Source organism: Homalodisca vitripennis, chromosome 3, assembly GCF_021130785.1.
Source record: "Homalodisca vitripennis isolate AUS2020 chromosome 3, UT_GWSS_2.1, whole genome shotgun sequence".
Classification (NCBI taxonomy): Eukaryota; Metazoa; Arthropoda; class Insecta; order Hemiptera; family Cicadellidae; genus Homalodisca; species Homalodisca vitripennis.
Window position 1 is genome coordinate 68,596,093 of NC_060209.1, and position 18,734 is coordinate 68,614,826.

General features: G+C 31.4%; 1 protein-coding gene across 2 annotated transcripts in view; it reads left to right on the forward strand.

The window, feature by feature from the left end:
* Positions 1 to 3,750: 3,750 nt before the first annotated feature.
* Positions 3,751 to 18,734, forward strand: part of LOC124357032 (vesicular glutamate transporter 1) — a 132,387-nt gene continuing 117,403 nt past the window's right edge. Inside the window, exons 1-2 of one of the 2 annotated variants that reach the window (XM_046808408.1) lie at positions 3,751 to 3,838; positions 14,717 to 14,838. In XM_046808408.1, the coding sequence (XP_046664364.1) occupies positions 14,771 to 14,838 (68 nt within the window). In that variant the 5' untranslated portion in view covers positions 3,751 to 3,838; positions 14,717 to 14,770. Of the gene's footprint in view, positions 3,912 to 14,716; positions 14,839 to 18,734 lie in introns of both variants that reach the window. The other variant, XM_046808409.1, reaches the window with a different exon arrangement.

The following is an 18,734-nucleotide window of genomic DNA, read 5'->3' on the forward strand; positions in this document are numbered from 1 at the left end:
TTCATGAACAGGATAAAAAAGCTATCTCAACTGTGGGACCATACATGAATTACGTATACTGGAAGTGAATTTTAACGATGGGATTAGACATTTTTAGACTGTTCGTTGATAAAACTACTGTATACATAGAGTTTTTAGCCCTATGGATGTATAAGTATTTTATTTGTCGGGGCAATAAGGCAAACTCACGGAAAATATCTTAGAGCGTACGTAGATTGCAAGGGCCGGAGGTAGACGTTTTTAGATAAAAGTAGATTTTTCTGACTTTTATTTGTAAACTCAATAGTGATGTCAGAAATTTACCTGATTCTAACCAGATATATATGGTTTTAGACTCGCAAAATAACAATAATAAGTACACTACCAGTTATATAGGCTACCTACTTCTGTTTGAATCATATTATATCCTTTCACTAAGACGGCTCCCTTTTATTTTAAAAATTGCGAAGTCGTGGGTAACAGCGAATACTGATTAAAAATCGAACCACTGTACAATGCTAAAGTATATATTTAAATGTTCTAAATGACGAATTTAATCTAGCATGATTCGCCATGTAACCAAAGAAATTACAATCAGTACTGTCAAGGTCAAACATTACTTTTAATTAGTAGTTGAATAATGGAACAGTTCCCAGTGTTAATTTTCTTCTTGAATAATTGATTATTGATTCAGGATGGTTTTCATATTATTATGCAAATTCAGAATTGGACGTTTGACTCAAATAGAGCATACTCTAATAAATGTATGTAGGTTTGATTGATTAATTATTGGACAGCATTGTTTCTACGCACACACGTTTCAATTGCTTTCATTCTTAAATTGTTAACCTGTTATCTTAACATACATTTCTAATAATTTATTTTACTAATATTTATTATAAGAGTAATAAATAATAATTACATAATTATAAAAAACTATGTTTGAGGCTATAACCCCACTTGCAGTATTAGAAGACCTGTTAATTCTAAACGCCTTGGTCCCAGGCACAGGTGAAGGGCATGCGAGCATATTAATATTTTTATGTAAAATATGATTGCTTCAGCGTTAGCAAACATATCACTCCGGGAGCTGGGAAAATATATATACTGCCTGTCTGTACACAGAATATATGGAGAACGAATTGAACTTATATGTTTGGAACCTCAATGTGACATAATCAATATCGAGTTCGGTTATGGAGCATCCCTAGGATTAGGTTGAGCAGTAGCAAACTAATATTCTCCTCAGGATAATACCCCAAGAATTAATTAAGCTATATTTTTTAAACTTCCTGCATTGACATGACAGAGTTCCATGATAGTGCGTGACCCTCCGTGGGGAGTTTCTCATCTGCCTAGAATGCCGTGAAGGATACGCTCATCATTTCGGAGCAGCGGGGCTCCAGAGAGGTAGCAGCCACCCTGAAATGAGCACAGGATAACATTTAGTACTTTTTGGTAGACGTTAGTTCAAGGCAGCTTTTCGGTTAATGAGATAAACCATATTTCACTAAAATTCTAATACGAAATAAACCATCACCTCGAAACTTAGTAAAACTTGAGACGCAAAACCTGTCTTTCCAATGTTTACCTTTTACTCTTTATGATGATGAATTTGTTTCTTTAGTTGAAAAGTATGAATGTTTCGGATTAAATATTGAGGGTTGTTGTAGGTGGATTTTAGTTTTCAATTGTTTATTTTAGCAATTTACGCCGGATCTCCGTTTCAAGTTTCATCAGTAATTATAAACATCTTCCAGATTTCTCTCCAAACTTGAGAAGGTTGAGGAAATTAGAAACCTCCTTATCTTGCAAACTAAGGAGAGTAATATAGCCAGTTATCGTTAAGGTAAAGTATCAACAAATACGTAACAGTGCACTGCAAAATAAAACTGTTTGTGTAAAATATTGTATGGCTATATTTTATATAATGGTCGTACAGCCCTTTATAAATTGTCAAAAAAGACTTATTTAGTATTTTACAGGATCAGTTGAACAAGAACACCTACATAAAACACATTCATTTCTCTTGTGTAACAAAATTTATCCACAGTAATATTATACCGGAGTAGTAAGAATAACAGTAATCTACAAACATCGCCTTATTATAATCTAGTAAATAACACCGTAATCTTGGATAGTACAAATACTTTTCCTATAATTTTTCATTGAATTCTCACATATGCTGTACTTGTTATTTTCATTCTCTACTTTTAAAAAATGTTTTAGATGTTTTCATAAAGTTTGATACAGTACTTATTATATTATTTTTAACGGTCTTAGATCAATCAATATGAAATAAAGATAAAATCCATGACTATAAGTTATTAAAATCTATGGTGCTATAATATAATAACCTCTCCTAAACTAATACTTGATTCAGCTAATTAATATTAATATCCGTTTTTAAATAATGATAGTCTCTAAAACGAATCGAAGTTCTGTTAATTATAAAGAAAATTAGGTTTAAAATTCAATACTGTAATGCGCTGTATCATCATCTTGACGTAGACCTTAAAAAAAGTAGACTAACGTTGTTTGTGCCATCTTGGTGTACTTTACCAGACACTGAATAAATTATCCCTTCTTTGGACTTCGTAGACCACTTATTTAGTTACACTGTGTTACTTTGAAGCTTCAATTCTCTAAGGCATCTGGAATATCTTATTACCAAGTAAATGGACTATGAGAAACTGTACATAAAATCAATATAACAACATAGACGGTTTTTTTTTAGTAAAAACGGCGCTTCTTCAAACATCTGTATTATTTCATTACATATTTTTTGTCCTTTACATGTACACCATGTGTGACTTTGATGATTCTTTTGAAGCGTTTTATAATAGTTTAGATGTTTTCTTAATCAGGGTATTTTCAAACGAGTTATTAAAGAGAGAAAATGATTTTTAAATTGTAAATGAAAGGTACGATAACAACGCGTGAATCTATGATAATGTTGAAATAAGTATTAAGTTATTTCATATCTTGTGTGCGTTATGAGCCGTCTGTATGCGGCCATCTGGATTGTATGTATAATCAGGTTTAACATAAGACCAATGTTAAACCTCATGCACTTCTTAACCTTATTTGTAGTCTTACAACTGTAAGTGATTAAAACCTTTTTAGTTTATCAATATTTTTAAAAGTTATTCAGGAGAAAAACTCGAACTTTTGTACTCCATTGCTTAAATAATAAGTACACTTTTTTACAATAAAAACTAAAAAAACCCTTTGGAAGCTTTTTTACACAGCATGAGACATTTCCCATAACGTTACGATAAAAAATAAGGGCCTAAAATTGGATGAGATTTAACATTGTTTTTTGGGGGGTTAACTCAGGATCATTTCAGTACGTACGTTGTCGCGTCTTGTGCATTTTGGTTTTTTACAACCACAACGCTTCATCATATTACATTGCACGGTTTTATCTATGGAATTGTCTAAATTTAAATTGAGATCTCCTGATGGACAACAGATAGATTATTTGTAAAGACCCAACAGCCAAAGTAGTTCCCCAGCAGCGGACCAGTTCAGCAATTCCGCGTCTCGGAGGAACGGGAGCGGACCGATCGCCCAATATCGGGGAACACGGCCCTCCACATCTCCATAATACACCGATGGCAACCGGGAAAACCTGAAAACAAAAAAGCTTCACATTTTATAGCCGGTCGAGTGGTCCGGTGGGCGGCCCCGGGCCCGTGAGTCGAGGTCCGTGGTTGGCGGCGAGGGCGCCTGTCCGCTCCCGGGCGACCCCGGGCGTCCAATCACCAGCGACCACCGGCGCCGGCGTCTCGACGCTCTCCTGCAGGCCCCTCCACAGACGTCGTCGTTCGCGAGGCCGCTGTCTGTGCGCTCTTGGGTAAATATTCGTTTATTTTTGCAATTTTCTATTGTGTGATTGCTGGACAGTGTTTTTCGTTGGATTGATTTTGGTAGGAACTGCCACTTTTATATCTGTATGTCCAAGTTTTACTATAAATTATTTGTATTAGTTTTAAATTTCCTTTTATGGTATTCTTAATAAGATTTTTTAATTCTTAGATAAGCGTAAAAATCTAAACATATTGAAAAATGTTTAAGACTTTGTTTTTTGTTCAAAGTGTGCTATTGACGTTGGTTGATTTGGAATGTTATAGGATTTTGGATCTTTTATGTTTTTTTGCTATATCTTGTTTTGTAACATATAACGATGGCATAATGTCCGAAATCCTGTTATCCTTTCAAACCTTTCATGTTGAAGTTTAATCTTAAAAGAAGAGACTACACCAACAATGATCCAAAGATAATAAAGTAACAATTCTACTAAAGTACATATAAATTACTAATACTTCTGATCTAATAACAATTTTGTAGTAAAAAAGGGTTATGATTAGGTTTTTAGGGTTAATTCAAATAGCAATAATATTACTTTATTGAAATTCAAAGTATGCTGTCCCACAACTGTTAACTAAACACAGATCAACAAGTTATAATTGACAATTAAGTAATAATCAACAAAAATATTTTGTGTCAATATTTTAATTATGTAGACATACTTCAACTGAGACATCTTCAGGTATATACATATATGTGCATGTATGTATCTGTCATGTTATTATATAACAGAACGATAGGTAAATCAGACTGCAATGTTATCGCATATTAAAAATTTATTAGAAGTAAAATTTAGTGGCCATTCTACAAATTGAGTTCCAAGAGGCCAAAATTAGTAATAAAGTAATATTAGGTCCTATAAATTGAGTTTAAAGAGAGATAGGGCAAAATTAGTACTAAAGTAAAGAAGTAGACATATTTCCTAGGTTCAAAGGTTCTTTTGGCCAACACAAAAATTTAGTATATAAAGTAGATACTTTTTTTTAAACATACAAACTTCACGAAGTTTTGAAGAATATACAATTATAAAGTAAGTAGTAAAAGAATACCTTTATAAAAGTTAATTTTAAGGATTTAAGCGACACTAGTTTTTTCAGACTACAACTAATGCTATACTTCGCAGATCTATCTCATCATGGAAGTCGAAATGGACGCGTGAATGGCACATTCTTCGAGTGTAATTCTTGGTTACGCAGTTGTGAACATTTGTATATATTTGTAAATAAAACGCAGACAATCAAAAAAATGAGCCAAGTAATGTTTTGGAACACAATTCACAATTATTATTGTTGAAATCAATTTGACAACACTTCCACGGTAAGGTTTATATAATTAGTCCTCCAGGACTACAGTGATGAGGATAAAATTGAAGTGGATACTTTTGGTATTTTATTGGAAGTATCTACTTAAATTTCGTCATAAAACTGATTCAGGATAAAAAAGAAAGTCATATTAGTAAAAAGGTACCGTAACATAAGCTTCTTCAATGCACTGTAATAGCTCATGTTATAGTACTGGAGGACTAATTATAAAAACCTCACCGTGGAAGTTAAGTTAAGCTTTACATCATACAAATAAATTCAGTACATATGAATATAACTTGACATGTAACGCATTAATAGTAAAAACTTCACAAATATTGTTTAAAAATTAATTATTACAGTAAAAATAGTAGTTCAGAAGCTATTATAAGGATAAAAAAGTTAAGGTTAAAATATACTAAATTTAAAAAATGGTATGAGTTTTTTATTCAGATAAATACGATGGTATTACAAATAAATATACTTAAATAATAATTGAACTTAATGAGCATAAATTAGCTCTTTACACTATCAACATATAGGTAGTAGCATAATATAAATACAACAAATATACACGAAAAACAAACAATAGTTACAAATACATTATAAATAAATAAATATATATATATATAATGTATGTATGTATATAAATACATAATTTTTTGGATTTACAGAATTTAAAGAGCCCATGCTTAAAAATGTTAAACACCAAAGTTTTCCAATTGTTTGTTGAATATAATTTTAAAACTTTTAGATTGTAAACAAATTTGGATATTTCATTCGAACGTAATATTTGAACCTCTTTTATAATTAGTTAGGAGAACATTTAAGACGCTGTTGATGAGTACGTCAAGGGAGAAAGACGCGGCCAGTGATGAACTCATACAAAAGAATTCCTACGTGGATCTCTGGATAGTCAGGGAGCCAAGAGCCAATTTGGATTGTAAAACACACAATCTGATTTTTTTAAATATTGATGAGTAATTTCCCATAAAAAAGATAACCGATCATCAGACGCGACATTTTTCGGCAAGAGTCGCAATATGAGTGTATCAAAAGGGTAACAAATATCAAGCAATAACTTTTTTCTCACATCGTATTTTAATTAGCTTGATACACTTAATATAAAATGTCACACACTACAGTAATACTTTCAACAGCTTGAGACTACAAAATGAAGAAACTAAAATCAATTGCTTTCAGTAAAAAAAGGGTAAATCTGATTTAACTAATCAGAGTTTAACTTACGAGTCTGGTATTTGGTTTTAAGTAAAAACTTTCTCTTAGATAATGTGTATTGTTTTATATTTCTAACAGATTCGAATCCTACCAAAAATACCGCGGCTGACGATCAATTTCTTTTTTAAGGGAAATACCTCTATCGATTTTATGGAAAATTAGTCTGTGTGCCTATTCAATCCAAACGGCCTCTCGGATTTTGGACTATGTGCCCCGTAGAAAATTAAGTCAATATTCCCGCCATCTGGTGAGTCGAACGAAAAATGTACTTAATAATACAGTAAAAGATTCGAAAACTAATGAATCCGTAATCATCGAGTAAAGTCTATAATGAGTTTACTTCCAAAAAATGCTAATTTAGATTGCAGGAATGAAAATTAGTTAAAAATACATTTTTTACATTTAGTATAGTGTTAAAAAATCAATTTTGTCATTAATATCACATTTTTACATTTAATATGATGAAATTTGACTTTAATAATTTTTGAAAAAGTACATGATAAAAATGTGTAATGATTTTTTATACCATTTGGTATAATGTATCAAATAAACTACTTATATTACAATGCGCATAGTGTAAATTAGCCTAGCTCACAATTTTATTTTACGTACGATAAAATAAAAATGCATCTAGTAAATTGTTGCTACAGTATTCTATAGTAGTACTAAGTTTATGACGTGAGGTATTCAAACATTTATTTAGATATAAACCTCGACACATCAGGCTTACAGCTCGTGAGGTTTAGGTGAAATTGGTGAACAGTGGCATTGGAAATTCGATTTTTATCTCTCCTTAGATCAAATATGCTATTGTTATTTTTGGGGAGGATAAGCGAATACTCCCCACTGGCAGTCTGAAAGTCTGGTGTCTGTCATTTTGTGGCGCCGGTTGTTTACTTCCTTGTCTACAAGATAACGGCCTAAGGGATCTAGTTACACGCTGAAAGTTCTGCACATATGCCTCTCTTCATATAAGAAGAACATCACTCGATATTTTTCCTTAAACTTAGCTTTTGGACAAAATTTACTCATCAAAATGAAATAGGAATACTGAAAATGTATAGCAAAATTTTTAATCGAATTATTTGTATTTAGTATATTATTAGTCAAATTTCATGGCTACTAATATATATATATATATATATATATATATATATATATATATATACATATTCTACCTATTTATTAATGTTGTGGGCAAAAAATAAAATCTAAGACTAAAAAAGTGTATAAAGTTGACATACTAATACATACATTTTCGAAAGTGAATGTATTATAAGAAACACAATGTTACATACGTTTCAACTATTACAAAGGATGGTGCCAAGATTGTAGGAAAAGAAAAACATATACAAACTTGATAGTGATCCAAAATCCTAAATTGATAAGTGTGAATGATATTTAAATAACCTATTTACTACCGTTGCTTAGTTTTAATTCGGGACGCCCATAAATTGTATTTAGAGTTGCTGTTAAGGGTAAAGAGATTACATTTTCATGGGTTTGTCTTTATTTTCCAAAATTGTTTTAATACTGTAAGAAAAATAAAACAATAATGGTCATAGCAGTTATTTGATTTTGGAACGTCGTGCAATATTTATTCTACACGTTGTAAAGCTTTGGCTAGGTTTTTCAACATTTAAAAAATGTTAAACTGAAATTGCACTTGTAATGCAAATATGATAAACATTATATATTTAGATTGGGTAAGCCAAATCTCGGATGAGCGTCGAAGATCTGTAACCGTACAACAAGGGAGGACGCTTCCTTCGAAAAAAATACAATATAATTCAGGAAAAGCCTCGTTACTGAAATAAACAATCATCCGGAAGTTAATTTCCATGCTTCTGCAGAGCCGCTGCAAACAAGGAGATCGACGGAGAAAATCGTGCAATTAGAGCCAACCTGGCTTATTTTAAGGAAGAATCAGCTCCATGATAAGCCAATTATGCATACGGATGTTATACAATGAATAAGATACATCTTTTATGATGCATAATGAGATATGATAACAGTAAGATATATTCTCCTTCCTTATGTATACAGCTAGGATGACAGTAACACAAATCCTCTCGCATGACTCAAAGAATAACTCAGATGCACTCCCACATCATGATTTGTTATTTTAAATCTCTTCTGGCGAGGGAGAATGTTTGTCCTTAAGTTGGAACTTGCTAAAGCCTAAATTTCAAATCAATACTTTTAAAAACTTCAAAACCTAGTTCAATAAACTGTTACCAAATGCTGTCATTTCATAATTTATTCCAGATTGGAACAAGGATGAATAAGAGAACCAGTATGCAAAACTGGTACAAATTTTATCCACCAAAAAGGTTTACTATCCAAATGTTATGAATTTTATAGTTATACAAAGTAACAGAAACTTATCCATATTTTAAAAAGAAGATATTGCGTATGTCTTTTTTATTACGACTTTCATTGCGATTTTGGAAGCAGAACTTTGTCCCGTCAGATATCGATGGTAATCATCTTTTAATCGCAAGATATAGACACACACTGTACAGAAGATACCAGCATGGGGAGTACCACAGTATGCTTTTCAGGCAGCGATACTCTTTTGAGAGAGAAAGAGTTTACGGGAGTTCAGAGCTCACACATCCAAGCCTGATGTTGCAACATGTAGAACGGGCAAGAAAACTGGAAACAAGTGATTACAGGTCGTTGTAAAGCCACATTGTTTGGTGACATTCGTTAGGGGTTGAACGAGGGTACGCTACGATAACATTTTCTCTTGCATGAGGGGGGATTAGATTACTAAAGGCCAATGAATTTTTATCAGTCTACCTTACACAATAATGCATGGAATCCCTTACATAATTTGTCCTACGAATGCCAAATGACGATCAGTAGTCAGCATTTTAGGATTTATGAAACCTCTTTCTAGCACTGTTAAAATTAAAGACTTATTACAATTCTTACAATTCAAAATATTAATCTCATTTCGTCTAAAGTCTTACTCCATTCGTCTTAGTATTAAAGTGAGTATTTTATAATGGTGCTTGAAAGTTGCGCTGTACCTAAACATTTTGGAAACATTTATTTTATACGATATATTTGAATTAATGACCTTTTATTGCTTTCGCCTGTTTCCGATTCCTTATTCAGAAAACAGTCCTGTCTTAAAGTAATAACCTGTGACTTTATAACGTTTCATTGACATTTTCCAGTAGGCTGCCATTAACTGTACTGTACAAAGTGTACACATACACATGTTAACACATTTTGAACTCTTTTACTGTACTCTACTACGTGGAGTAGGCCACGTGTCACGAAACAGGCTCCGCTGAGGTTGCAAGCAAAATTTCAAATCTATAGCTCATTTTATTCTTGAGATGTCCTGTAGACAAACAGACAAACAGTCAGACAGTCGTACAAAAGAAGAAATCTTTACTGCACACAAAAGAGAAATTGTATCAGCCTATTAAGTTATAGGCTTCAATGACGCTCAACCAAATTATATAGATGAATATACACCGTCATAGAACTCACACTTTTCTATGTATAAATGAGATACTATGCAAAATTTATATTTCTCTAGATTTCTTGCCACATGGAAAATTCACATTTTCGTTAATTAAGTTACGTTTTATAATACAGTGTAAAATTAAATGTTTCTGTGAGCTAGGAATAGTACTAAAACATGGCTGTACGCTAAAGTAAAATCTTCTCATCAACTTGTAATATTACTTTCCACTTTCCACCCGAGATATCGCGTCTCCAGGCAGACAGAAAAAGCATTTTTCCAGCCCTTCAAGTAATAGGCTTCGCTAACACTCAGCCAAAACGCAAATATTTAAATTCCCTATATACTGTTTTAAGTTTTAATCTTATATTCAAAACAAACTCCTAAAATAATCTTTTTAATTTTTAAATGATTTTTCTGAGTTTAAATTAAAATTTAACGAAATACATTCCAACCCTCGACGTATAGACGTCTAACAAACAGATATATCATATACTTCTTGAAGCCGACCAAGTAATAGTAAATTATGGAGAGCTGTTCAATAATGTAATGACTTAATATTTAAATTCGTCATAAAACGCTTATGTAGATCAACTTCATTTAAAACATACAAGAGTCATGGTATATGTAGCTTCTACTAATAATATTATTAATGCTCCTCGTATACTTGTTTAATAGTCGTTTCATAACATAGCGGTAGGCATTATTTATTCTAAGGCCGCAGGTTTCCTTCAAATTAACTGTTCTATAATGAGCAAATATAATGTTCTATTAAGGTATTTTTAAATTTTAAAGTCCATTTATACTTATTTATCACAAGGTGATATTTGCACAAAAATCAAATTTTTGTTAATAGGTTCATTCATTTTCAAACATCAGACATTCTCAAATTTCAATTTTTTCTTATATGGATGTGTATGTATTGACAAATTTGCAAGAGGTCTTTAATATATTGTTAATTAATACATGTTAAACCGAATGATAATATAAATTATGACAACATATGTTATTTTTGACTCGAAAATTGAGTAATGACTATTTGTATCATAGTACACAAAAAGGAGAATTTAGGGTAATCAATGTCCTGTCTTTCGATTTACCCTAACTAAGACTCTTCTTCTACAGTTTGTAGATTTTCTCTCTGTATGATTCCGTAGGCATTTTAACTTTATGGAATTTATTTTATTATTTATTACAAAGTTCTGTTTCACTAAATGGAAAGCATTTTCTGGTACTGGGCCTGACTTTTTATAATTGATATTTTTAATCTGTATAAAACATTGACTGTTATGCATTTTGACTTTTAGGTATTTTTCATTTTTAGAGGATAATCTTTGACCATTCATCTTATCGTAGAGCGTGATTTCTTTTTAATTTAAAGAGACGATTTTCATTTGGTTTGGAGTTGCATGTTATAAATATGGTTTTTAAATACAAAATATGGAACGTACAGTTAGCACGAGAGAAGTCGTGTATAAATAAATTTTGCTAACTCGTCATATTAGTGTAATAACGCGTTTATGCTAATGCATTTGTAAACTAATTACAACCATTTCAAATTTAGTAAATAGAACCACGCTGGTGTGCAATGCTGACGACACTCTGTTATTAGTACCGGCTAGTGTTTTATGTCTTATGCATGTTAAAAATATTAGAAATTAATTACTTTACATAAAGACTCTGAATTTTTTAATACCATTCAGTGATTTTTAATTATTAAACTCGTTTATCACTTAGAGATGCTGCTGCAATGTTGCTGATTCGGTATCTATATTGATTGCCCCTAAATTGGTGTACGAACAGTTTGACATTCTAGAAAATATATAACAGATATATTAATAATATAAATATTCAAACTTTATTTGATTCAGTACTAAAATAAACTTGCTCATCTAAATACTATTCGTATTTGTATAGGGCAGTTTAAAATCATCTTACTTTAGTCAGAGTGTATTATTATATCAAATAACAATTTTTTTTATTATTATTATTATTATTATTATTATATTAGTATTTTGGTACTACAATAAAAATATAAATGGATGGAATATTGCAACTGAAAATCGTGCTGACGAGAAGAGACTTACACACTAAATTTTTGTCAAAAGTGGAGGGGGCAGAGTTTCCAAGGCACACCCACCACCCATTGAGTTTCGGACAATGAATTCAACAAATCAATACTCTAAAACAAAACGTCAGAAAAACTTTACTAGGTGCTTTTATTTTATTTCGTTTTTTAGTGCCTTTTGTCTGAATTCGAAATCAATTGTGAAATGTTACGATGAGCATCAAATGTATTTTAGTGAAATAATAGTTTTAAATTCCAATCATACAGCACTACACCACATGGTGTGTCTTACAATTATAAATGTTCAATATGTAAAGTAATGTTGTCTCAGTTTAGGAAATAAGATATTTAATCGCTATTTAAAACTGTTTTTTTTTTTTTGCGTATAAAATCCTGCTCAATTAAATACAGATATATTGCTAATTGAATCCACTTTATTTAAAATGCAACGTACGTTCTAATTTGGTATATTTATGAAACTTTTATGAATTGCTTAATAATTATTATCACACAGTATCAAAAACATATTTTAGATGACTCTTAAATATGTTCTTAAAGTAAAAACCTGAAAAAGCACAAGACATACAGTTTCAAGAGTAATACATTTCGCCTCATTGACTATACATAATATGTTTATTAAAATTCTTTCTATTTTCAAAAGTTTATAAAAAGTTTTATGGTCATATGTGATGTATGTGAGGTCTTATATGAAAATATTCAACCAATCCACGTTGATTTAATTTGATTAACGTTGTTCCTAATAGATATAAACTTCAAAGACACAAAATATGTTCAAAAAATAAATAAGTGAAAATTTGTAGATCGCAATAACAACAATTTTACACGTTATCTGTCATTCTGTGACAAAATGTAACCAGTACTTTTGGAAATGTACTTGAACCACATGTAAGTTCTAGATAAGCGTTGTTTTAAAAAATAAAAGTAGTAGACACATACTAGTAACACCCAGAATAATCTAGAAATGTTTGATGTAATCACAAAACTTTAAACTGATTGTGGAGCTATAGTATCAAATGAAAGTGATGGAAGAATTTTGTTTTATATTATTTCAACCATTTTAGGTCAAAAATAAAAAAGGATTTGTTTTATTTCTAGAGAGACGCTACACAATTTCTTAAAGTATGGTTACTGTGATTAATTTTCCCAAATATCTAGAAAAGACTAATTTTTCCTTTACATTCCTGAGTATGTTCACAATAATCCCTACCACATAACGTAATAAACGTTCTTAAAGTTTGAGATAAAATGTAATTACGACTGGCGATAATGTAAATAGTGTGAGTAACAGCAAACAATCTCTCATTAAGTTAAGATATTCTTTACGTTTCTGAAAGTTTTATTTTACTCAATACAATTATAAATTCAAGAATTTCCACTGTAATAATCTAACAATTTTAAAAACTTAATTTCGGCTATTGGTTAGAAACCATGACAGGCCCACAAAAAAGTAAACAGCATTTACAAAATGTACATGTACATACATAAATCAAAACAGGACATATATAAAATCATGACATAAATGTTATTTTATATGAAAGCCAACTAAATTTAAAATAACAATAAATAATTAAAAAGGTTCTGAACCATAAAGTTATAATGTAGGTAAATGTATACATAATTTGATTGTAATAACGGCAAAATTACACTGGAAATTCAATTTTTAAAGTAACCTATGCGCTATGTAGGGATTTTCTACACTTTTCGTCTGTTAATTTACAAAAAGTAAATGCTTAATACTTGACCTTCTTCACCACACTCACAATGTGGATTTTGCAAAATCTTAATCTTATGTCGTTGAATATAACAATATGTGTTACAAACACTGAATGCATAAGCTATATTTTAAAAATAAATATATTGTCTCTCTTCAAATATAGATTAAAAATTGTTTCTGCTACAGTTCTCTACCATTTCAAAAAACATGTCAAAACAATATGGTTTGTAACACACATTTAAGGTACTATCGTGTTGATATGCACCATCTGCCTTATCATTCTCTATAATTCCAATATGACCTGGTATCCAAACATAATTAGTAGAATATCTAACTTTGCTAAACGTGTATCTTCTGTATCTCTGGAATAACGGGTGGTTTGTTTAAATCAATATCAGCGTTTTTCAAAGCATTCAAACATTTTGTATCCAATGATGTAATTTTTTTCTTTGTAAATTTATATTTAATATAATGATTTATATTACATTATAACCTTTGCTGAAAAATATTGAAAAAAGAATCAACTTTGAAAGCTTTATAGAATTTCGTATCAAAGTGAAAAATAGCGATTGAGGTAACGAATATCTCACTATTTTTAAAGTATATATATTAATTTGGACATATTAAGACAGAATTGGTACGCTTTATTGAATATGTTGTGTTGGTTTGCGTTAAATTAATCTATGACCTGCAGGGTTCATAAGCATATATATAGCATTTCAGTGTAAATTTTACACAACGCGTCGGCAGGTTGCAGATGATCAAATTATAAAACTTTTTTGCAATTTTAAAAAATAAATTTTTTGAATGATTTTGATGAAATTTGTTCAACAGCCGCTCTCTTTACGAATTGACTCCTTAATAACACATAAGAACAAATAAGTACATTGCTATCAATTATTCTATATAAACACTCATCTAACGTGGATTATTAAATATTTTCATGTCAACTCTTACCTTAAATAATCTCTCTGTTAAGTTTTAGCCTGAATCAAGTTGAATTCTGAATGAAATCGTATGTTCTCTGTATGTTCCAGGTTAAGGATGAGGTGCCGGGGTTCAGGATGCTGAGGGGCTGAGAGGGTCGCACGATGCCAGGACTCGACGCCTTAGGGGCGCTCTCCGTCCTTAAGGATAAGGCGTCCGGCATCTTCCGCAGGTACATACAACGTGTTTTTGGTTTATTTTTTATCTATATCCTAAGGTTTCAAAGATCACTCTGGTCAATTTTAATGTGTTCCAGCAAGGATGGTGGCCTAACTCGGAAACAGAAGACAAAGTGACAATAACAATTGGTGAGGTTCTTCGATAAATCACAACACCGTTGATGTGACTGAGTATCATCATTTTTGTCATAAACATCCGGTCAGTTACATAGTGTCGAGATGGAAGACGTTAGGGAATTTCCTATGCGATTTCTGATTAAACTAGATAACAATTAAACTGGAATTATACCAGCAGCTTTAAATCCTTTGCTGTACATACAATAATCGTGAAAGGCCACCGTTACGTAAAAGTTTAGTCATATAGATTTAGTATATTATTTTAAGGACGAAAACCGAAATTTTTTCACCCTTGAATTTACTTTCTCAGGATTAATGCGCTTGAGTAATCTATAGAAAATGAGAAATGTGTGAATAGGTTAGTGGTCTATTGTTTTCAAAGACTTTATAATTGAACTATGATGTCTATAGAGTCAGGCCGTATAAACGTTCAAAAACTGGGATACGAAATAGAATTAAACATTTTTGTATGAGGTTTATTAAAAACGTAACTCAAAAATAAATTTAGTACGAAGAACTGAAAGAGATGTTTTGTAACCAAAACGTGTGTTTATTGAAAATTAAAGAGGCCTTCGAAAAAACACGATTTGTGACAAAAGGACCTATTTGTACCAGATTTTACATATTCCCATAAAGCCCGTCTCCGAATTTTTCAATATCTTTATTTGTATATTGCATACATTTACTTCCACAAAATTGTTTGGTGGTTTATCCGTAATTGCTTAAATTTTTAAGTATATTATTGTAATACTTTTAAATTTCCAAAGAATAAGAGTTTAAATGCTCCTAATAATTTTTTAACTTTAAGTAATCATGGTCACTAATCTCACACACGACTGATTTCCATTATACAATATTAAAGTATCGCCCTTTTTTAATTTCCATTACAATTTATGACATTTTTGTAATATGCTACAGTGTTTACATATTTCATTCAAGATTGGTTTTCTCATTTTTTATAGATATTATTATAAGACTAACTTTTAAGGAGAAAATATCAAATAAATAAAAATTTCATCAATTTATTTTAAACTAAGCTAATCCAGTATAGTTAGAATTCAAGGTATAACACCAGGAATTTAAATTATTGAATGCTATACTTTTAAATGACTTTTGATGCTTTTTAGACTTATGTAGACTTTTCGCCAACTCAATACTAATCGATTGTTTAAAATGCATTTTACAGTGTAAACTTCCATATTGGTAGAGTTCCGAATTAGGTAACTGTTTCAATTGACGAAATATATGGGAATTGTTAGATACCCGCATTATTACCCACAATGTTGTCAAAGGCTGTTTGTTAGAAAAACTACACAGTCTCGCCCGGTCTGTAGAGGGCGCCTATGAAGACATAAATCTGGCCAATCCCAGTCCTGTTATCAGTTGCGTGCAGTCGCCTGTAAATACTCTTATTGCCGAGTTTCCCCTCTTCCCTCCATCACACATAGTGCGTAGTTGGTCGTCTCGGGAAAGTCATAGTACTTTTTGGGCTTTGGGTAGGAATGGTTACAAATTGTTAGTAAGTCCTTTTATATATATATTCATGAATGTTCATGCTGTTCTAACATGTTATGGAATAAATATTATAATTGAATAAAAGAAATATTGTCAAACCACATAAACTGAATTTCCATCCAAATGCAACATAAATCATTCAAATAATGTTGGCAACTATTAATTGTATATTTTAATTGGTCAGATACATTTACACAGGTGAACGAAAAACTGGTAGATGCACAGTAAAAAGATAACCGTTGAAACAACCAAGATTTCTGTCACATTGTGTTCTATATAAATAAAAAAATTAAAAAGTAAAATTGTAAAAAGCCATCGACTAAAAAAGAGACTGCAAGAGTTTTATATGGAAAAGAGTTGAAATCATGATAAAAAAGTGGACATTGCCTCATCATATTTTATAATTATGAGTCTTCCATTTTTAAGTTAAACTTGTACTTTACAATACTAGAGTAAAATGATATTGACATTGTTAGTGCATTTGTTCTATTCCTGTAATTGATAAATAATCAATTATATTAACAGTCCTAAAAATATTTGGTTTTAAAATAATTTATCAATAAAAATAATAAACTAAGAATGCTAAAGAAACTAAGTAAAGAATGCTAAAGAAACTAAGTACGAACCGTGAATGCTCAGCAAAATCTACAATAAAATTATATTGTTTACTACATCGTTCTCCGTAAATCGATATCCCATATTATCAGTTTTCATAAAGATAAATGTCTGAAATATTGTTCTGAGTCTATAATGATTTATTAATCTCACTGTTGACGAAGCTGGTGGAATTAGAAAATGTAGCCTACAAGCTATTAAGCACTAATTTATTTCAGAATTCACTGGGCTGTAAGCGGAGCAAGTCATTGATCCATAATGCGCAATATAATCGTTTCACTACAGCTGTTTTTGCTTCATATTAGGACTCTTCCTTATAGATTATATAACATTAAGCCCTCCTCCGTAGACTAATGGTTATAGTCTCGGCTCTCTAACTAAGAGATCACGCGTTCAAATCCCGGGGAGGGCCAATCATATAAAGACACGAAACAGTGTGTGTACTTTGAAAATAAATCAGTGTACATCGAAGCTGTCATAGCTGAAGCTAAGGCTTAAAAGAGAAAAAGATTGACGCCGCTGTATTTCTATAAGCTTAAAATATAAACTTAATGTTCTCGAGAAATATTGATGTAAGAATACGTCAGAGGCCTATTGTTTTAAATGACTTAGTACTTGAATTACGATAAAAAAAATGTTAATAGACAAGAAACTGAAATTTGTTATAAATATAAAAATAATTAAATTTAAAACTCAAAAAAATAGCATTTAGTATCTTAATAAGATCATCTGGTTTTAAAACACATCAACTAGTATTCTACATGCTTTAAACGAAATATATTTCATCCTGTTGGATTTTGGTGTTACCACGAGACTATTGTTATAGAACAATAAAAGTCGATTCACCGAGTGTTGAGAGTGATGTGCCGCGCCCTTCTGCTTTGACATGATGACAGGCCGGTTCACACGCGGTCAACAGCAGCACTACCTAAACTGTTTCAGATTGTATATTATTATTAATCGTTTTATCAGTGATACGACTGGTGGATCTACCATGACAATATCTTTATCAGGAAAATGCAATGCGGTCGTAACCGTCTCTGAGCTGGATGCATCACACTTTTCGGGATTCGCACAGTTTACGTGGACTTTTCCAGGTTTCAATTCCCACTTTATCACAAACCCCAGAGGCTTGCCGCGCTGTGGGTGGGGCATACTCTCATCACTCGATGAACAGACTATAGCTCAATTTCCTTGTCATTTATAAAAATGCAGTAAATGTGACAGTACGTACTGATACAACATCAAACGTTATGTTGACAACGATAAGAGGAAATTCTTATCGTTTATAGAAATACATATAAATTATAAAGATGATTATCAGGTGTTATTTACTTTTTCCCTTCAATTATTGGAAACTGTATTTATTTCAAAGCAACGATTGTTAAAGCGCCAGGTGTTGTAGGAGATGATGGTTGGTGAAGGCGGAGGTAGAAGGGTAATTGGTTGACCTCCGAGAGGGTTAATCAAGCTGTCAGTGAGAGGTTGCCTGACGTTGGAAACTGACCAGAGTATGAATATAGATCAGATTTATTCATAGAAACGTGATGTGCAGATATACTAAAGGTGGTAAGCGATACTATTACAAGTGAAATTCCTTGAACTTAAGTGATATAACCCAAGTCGAATTCTATACGAGAAT